The sequence below is a fragment of the Pollachius pollachius genome (genome assembly GCF_949987615.1).
Source record: "Pollachius pollachius genome assembly, chromosome: 3".
Classification (NCBI taxonomy): Eukaryota; Metazoa; Chordata; class Actinopteri; order Gadiformes; family Gadidae; genus Pollachius; species Pollachius pollachius.
The window spans coordinates 44,695,771-44,702,704 of NC_136936.1; the positions used below are offsets into that span (position 1 = coordinate 44,695,771).

Here is a 6,934-nt window from a genome sequence, read left to right on the forward strand (position 1 = left end):
CGTCCGGTGTCACAAAAAGAATACCCCCAATCCGAGTGATCGATGACGATACAAACGTTAAGTTTTGAGTTTGGGCATGTTTCTCAACGTGAACGACTTAATGCCTGTCTACGCTTCAAACTCGTGCATGTTGCAGAAAATGTGCAAGCGCGCCCCCTAGGGTCACACTTTTCGGTGACTTCTCTCCCCATAAAAAGCTACAGTCAGTGTTTAATGACGTTGATTTACCTTTGAGCATTTCCGATTATAGGCTACTGTGTAAAATGCTGTTTAGAATTAACGTTTGTATCAAGAAAGAAAGAACCAGCGAGTGACGCTCTTATTCCCACTCTCCTTGCTTGACCGCGATCTAGCATTTAGGATCGATTGCTCTTCCTTTGGTCCCCGGATGTTAACACTGAATTTTTAGACATTGAATATTGCAGCTGAATTTTGCAAGTTGAATTTGGGGACATTGAAAATATTCACGTTGAATTTTTTAACATTGAATATTTGATTTTTAATTTTTTAACATTGAAAAATAAAGCTGAATATGATTTATTGAGTTAAATTCAGAGGCAAAAAATCCAGATACGTTATTTCAATGCAGAAGTATTCAGTGCTAATAATTCAATGGCTCTATTTTCAAAATCCGATGGCACAGATTTACTTCCATATGATCTAATAAATTGAAATTGGCTTAGAAAACATTTATTATAGTTTTAATGTTATGTTAATATCACATATCTACTGTGTTTTAAACAACATTCTGATGTTAAATAATGTTGGGTCAAACTTAATGCGGTGGTTGGGGGTTTGTCTCTCAGCCAAAAGGTACTGGGTTTGATGCCCGACGTCTAGTCTACAGACTACATGTAGGCATCTTATAACAAGAGCCTTACTCCCAGCTGCTTCAAAACGACGTCTACAAATCAACTGAAAGTGCTTTGAATTAATGACAATTAACGATGATGAATAGTTATATGAAATTAATCAAAGCACAATAACTAAATGACTAGATAGTTCTATCAAATTAGTCAAAACATTAGGGTAACATAAAATGATAGACATTGTTGTATTCCTGAAATTCCTTATCAATAATAGATTGTTGGTAGAGGTATGGGACATAAATGTCATGGGACACATCTAAGATCTTAAGATTAAAAGGCAAAACAAACACAGTTTTACGAAATGTTTATTAAAACTTCTCTCTTATCATTCTGAAATCAGTTTTGCATTTCAGTTCTGTTAAGACTGTTAAGACTTGTGGCATTTTTATCTACATAGAAGAATGACATACTGCGCCCTACTGAGGTCATCTGAACGTCTATCATCTAATATCTGTGTGTTAGTCCAAGCATCTTCTCGAGTTCTGGAAGTTAATCGCTTTACCTAAATGTTCGCACATTCTTACCAACCCTTGAGGGAGAGAGAGAGAGAAAGAAAGAAGTACATTGTATGTGACTGAATAGAATACAGGCTGTCGGATAATATTTAATCGCGATTTCATCACGTATTTCATTACTAATTGAGTGCCGTTTTCCTTACAAGAAACCAATGCATGTGAAGTGTGTGGATTTCTCACATAGTGTACGGTGCAACTGTTGAAATAAAGTTTTGAAAAGAGTGTGCCAGGAGGATAGTGGGTTAGATGCTTGTGTCGTTAGTTGTGGTAGGGATAACAACATGGCCATATAGACTATTAATACCCTATTGGGTTTTTAACTAACTACATTAAGTCAAAACACAAATATTAATTCTGTCACAATCAACCCTAGAGCTCGTCGTGCTGGTAGACGTTGTACTCCTTCGACGTTATCAGTCCGTTATCGTCGTGATCAGTCTTCTTGAAAATGTCTTCCATGATTTTATTGTAAAAAACATCGTCTTTAGGGGTCCCGCTTCTCTCGTAATCCAGCTTCAAGTAGCGTTTCACCTGGAAGAGTGGAGAGGGGAAAGATTAGTGTCACCAATAGATAACAGGCTTGCTCTGACACTAGCAAAGTACTTTGTGTTGCTTTCCTCGGGGTACGCCACACCCTGGTCCTCTTTCCATCCACCAGTGTTAGCGCCAGCGTCCGTATATATAACTTTGTGTGAGGGGGTTAATGTCTGCAACTGGATTTAATTACAGACACTTAATCACTAGATAAGGACAAGTGAATACACCAGGGACTGGTCTGCTAACTGTTCCCAGGGCCCAAATGAAGCATGGTGATCTAGTATGCCAACAGGCACACTATGGACATTGATGTTTGAACCCAGTGCCTTTCATTGGTAGGGATTCATAAGAACTAAACTATCCTGCTTATCCAAAATGATCCAATGTGTTCATTTGAGCCCCTTCCAATTAGTGGGAGGGAGACTTTGGGGAAAAGAGTCCTCAATGTATGTCCTCCTAAAGTTTGTATACTTATTTCTGCCACGGACAGGCTCAGATGATATCCTGTAATAAGGAAAGGATCCCTACAGAGAATTTAACTTTTTTTTTTACCTTTCCCTTGATCGTGGTCTATTTGTTATTGTGTTCAGCCAAGTCGAGCTCAAGGGGAAGTCTTACGAGAGTCGAGTTGTTGCAAGATGAGAACAGTTGAAACTTGAGAGCTGAGATTGTAATGCAACGATGGAAATATCCTGCAACAACGAGATTCCCGAACCAGACTTGCTTGGACACAAACACAAAAACCAGACTGGATCAAGTGAAAGGAAAATAAACAATTTGTATTACTCTGAAGGGATCCTTGTGAAAATGATAGAACATTCTCTGAGCAGTCAGTGGAAAAACCAGCACTTTGAGTGGAATTACATTGGCTACTGCCCCAAAGAATTACATTTCACCAGCAAAATTAAGCTGCAGCGTTCACGCTAAATACTGGTCAACTGCAGTGTTTGCCTTAACAACAATAGGGCCCCGCCTTGACTACCAATGTATATTAAAAAAAAATTCAAATGCAAATAATGCATTGGTGATACTGTTCAAAACAATAGTCGTTCAAACTGAAACCCTCACTGATGACCACAGGGCCACGAACCCCACCCCGCTCTTTGACCACCTTGACTAAGACATTTTCTGGGGGAAACACTGAACTGTGTTCTACCTCTTCTTTGGTCAGGCTTTTGTCCTGGTCCAGGTCTATTTCCCGGAAGGCCTCCATGTTGCGTGGACCTCTGGAGACGGAGTACAGCTCCACCTCAAACACCAGCGTGGCATTGGGTGGGACCACCGAGTCTATTGGGTCACACACACACACACACACACACACACACACACACACACACACACACACACACACACACACACACACCATAAGCCCTATTAGTATTTTAAAAGACCAAAAGGACCAGAACTTCAAGACTGGACTCACTATTAAAACTAAAATAAAACTATTAATTATTCTTGAATAAAAGGAGTTTAACTTATAGTCATCACATTTTAAAGCTACGTCATCCCAAGACATTTAATTAAGTCCATTTTGCTCAATAATTTAAATATAATCCCATTAAAAAAGGACCAAAAATCTGCTTTAATTCAATGTATAAAGTCCAAACAAGAAGGATAAAGAAAGACAAGAATCAAGTTGTTCTGGATTCTTCACGTTTAAATTCTGTATAGACTCTGATATTTGTTAGTTTTTGAACTGTTAGTTGTTCCTCTCTTGGAGAATAACCCCTTTACGAGACAAAAGGAATTAGGCACTCCGCCATACTCTTATGTTCCTGGCACGCTGCAAGGTTCCAATGTTTACAACAACATTGAAACATGCAATGATGAGACAAAAACATGCAGTTTCACCAAAACAACCCCATTAAGTAAAAAAAGGAAATCACAGATAGAAGATGAAGGTCTAAGTTCACAGGTCAAATATGGTGACTCTAGAAGAAAGACGAATGCTGTCCATGCATTACAAGATCTCAAATTCATGCATAGCCTATGAGGGGTATATATATTGAGCCTCTATTCTTCCACCAGCTGTGATGGTAACTACTAGCCATGTTAGGTATATGACAGATCGGCCTACAGGCAGTAGGTGTATATTGAGTGTATATTGATCTGGCAGGCTGATCTATCCATCATATATCTGGTTGGACGCTCCCACGTGTGATACCATCAGTGTCGATTTTGAAATGGCTTTTCATGCCTTTTATCCAACATCATACCTGGTGGCAAAATAGGGGCACTTTAAGAAGGACTCAGGACCTGAGATGTGTATCAGCATACAAGCGCTTAAGTATTAGTGCCAAGGAGCAGGGATTGGGCAACAGAGGAAAAGAACCCGTGAAATGTCTGCATGCTTACGGTACATGCCCAGTGGAGGATGAGTAGCGCACGGCTGCATTCAACGACGAACTGAGCAGCCCAGCCGGGCAACTAAAGTACTGTGGAAGGAGACGGACACGGTGAGAACATTCTGCTGGGCTAAAGACTCCCTGTTATATTATTATTGTTTTTAACAGCACAACTATCTGTTTTATTAAGTATTTATAATCCGGATTAAGTTATCTACGCCAATGTATTATTTTTTGTATTTAGCAATGCCTTAAGAGAATGTAAACAAATTGAGGAGTTATAGAGGCAGTGGGGCTGTTAGTGGTAAAGGGGAAACAAATACAGCTGAAAATACAGGCCACTTCTTTATTAGGGGTATTATGTGATGCTTACCTTTGCCTTCTTTTCCAAATCCAAGGGAAGGTGGGATGGTAATTTTGCGTTTTTCTCCAGGACACATGTCATTCATCCCTTGATCCAGGCCTTTGATGACCTGCCCGACGCCCAGCACAAACCACTGGGGGTGGCCAGCTTTGTCTGATCGGCTGGAAAAAGGCATAAACAAAGTGCGGTAAGTAAAGTGGATTCTACATTTTGCATTTTGTATCTCTTTAATGCGTTTGCGAGACAGGATCCATTCGAAGTGAATGGGGGCCTTGAATGCATGTTGACATGTGCTGTTAAACTGACTGGCATCTTCGAAACGACAGTTGCATAAGTATGACATGGCAAGTTAAGTTTTATAGAACCCATTACACACAAGCACTCATAGTGCTTTACAATGGCAGAGATCACATTTAAAGAACATTATGAAGAAAATCAATAAAATAAAATAAGGGATGCGTTATGTTGTTGCTGAAACAACATAACCCACTCGATGGATGGTGTTGTTCACAGTCCAACCTCTGTGAAATGTATTGATTACAGTTCACTTTGGAAAGATCCCCATGCACAGTATTTAACGCAACGGTGCATCACAACTGGCTAATGTAGAAACTGTGGAAAGGTTGCATTCAGTTGCAAGACTTACCCTTGCTAGTATCCAAGTGGGCATAGTAAAGAATGCAATACACGTTTAAAACCCCAAATAGTTAACGTTACAGCCTATAAAGTTACCTGCAGTAGAACTGGGTGCCATCTTTGGCAAGATAGCCATCATAATGAACGTTGATGAGATCTCCCCTTTTACTTTTCTTATTGCATTCCATCGGCTTGAACACAACTTCAATCTTAACTTCACTGCTCGAGTCGTCTTCAGCCACCACGACAAGAAACGACCAGATTTGTAGAAAAATAAACGAGCAGAAAAGGAAATTAAACTTGGACATCTTGACTCCTTGCGTTCGTGGCAACATTTGAAGATGACGTTTGTGGGAGGTGACGCCATTCACAAGAGCCAATGAAAAGCCACTGTTGTTTCGTATGACCCCACCTACTCCGTGAAACGCGGCAGAGGCGTAAAATACCAGACACGTGACTCAAGTATTTTGGTCCAAGTCTCAATCAAGTCCCGAGTCAATATCTTTAATTCTTTAATAGGTCCATGGTCAATATGCTTGTTCAAATCAAGTCACAATTGATGCAAGGATTACAGTCCATATCAGGTTTTTTTAAATGATATTATATGGGCCAATTTCTTTAACCTGCTCAAAAAGTATGACAATTCATTTATTGTTAATTATAGTTGTTGCTATTTAGTCAAATCACTTATTAAATAAATAACGAAACTTTTTAAAATCGGATTTACTACTTAATTTCTTCTAATTCCGACAGGCCAGTACATGCAACGTTCGAGGTGTGTGTGTGTGTGTGTGTGGGGGGGGGGGGGGGGGGGGGGGGGGGGGGGGGGGGGGGGGGGGGGCACACCCCTCAGTGTGCTCCCCTCAGTAGTTACAACCCCTCAGTAGCTACCACCCCTCACCGCTAGTGGTCACCTCAATATTGGACTTTTCAGTTTATTTATGAGAGCACTGTTCGAGACCACCTCTAGATCACTGTTTGCTTCCCCTTTCATTCGACAATCCGGATGTTTTTTTTAAGCAAGATGTAGGGACGTTTTGCTGGCGACAAAACACAAACTCAAGTGCTTATTCTGCCTTATCCCAATTCGACAGCGATGTCACGACATTGAACATACATTATTCGACTGATGACGGCCAGTTAATGCGGCTTTGACGTTCAAATTAATCAACATTTTAAAAAGCGATCCACCTTTCTGGTTGTTCTGTGTTCTGATCCATAGACCATCAGTAAGCTTGACTGAGGAGAGGCTGATGCCTAGCTTCAAAAAGCACCGCTCCCTACTGCTGTAAAGTACTATTATTAAATATTGTTGGGAAAAATAGTCTGCCTAGTTACTTGAACAGATAAACTGAGACGGAGAGGAGATAAAATTGTCGGCACGAGGGCCTCGGATTTATTTAGTAAGGTGAAAAAGGTTATACTGAGCTATAAAGCGTAAGAGATCGATCGAGCGAAAATGTCTAAGTCCCTAACAGCGCTGAGGTCGTCCGGAGCTTCGTCTCTGTAGAGGTTCTGCTTCAAATGAGCATAATGTCCTTCAGGGTGTATCAGTCTTATGTGTTTTCTTCTAGCGAATTGTGTGTTGCGAGTTGTGTGTGTCAAGGCTGGTGTGGGGGTTTCTCGAGAACACCTGCCTGGCGTTGAGCACCCCGGGCTGTGGCCGAG

General features: G+C 40.7%; 1 protein-coding gene across 1 annotated transcript; it reads right to left on the reverse strand.

The window, feature by feature from the left end:
* Positions 1 to 1,231: 1,231 nt before the first annotated feature.
* On the reverse strand, positions 1,232 to 5,601 carry fkbp7 (FKBP prolyl isomerase 7; the record flags this gene model as incomplete). Its single annotated transcript, XM_079732804.1, has 4 exons — positions 1,232 to 1,915; positions 3,078 to 3,208; positions 4,640 to 4,791; positions 5,363 to 5,601. The coding sequence occupies 4 exons, from the start codon at positions 5,599 to 5,601 to the stop codon at positions 1,754 to 1,756; spliced, it is 684 nt and encodes a 227-aa protein (XP_079588930.1). The 3' UTR covers positions 1,232 to 1,753.
* Positions 5,602 to 6,934: the final 1,333 nt, after the last annotated feature.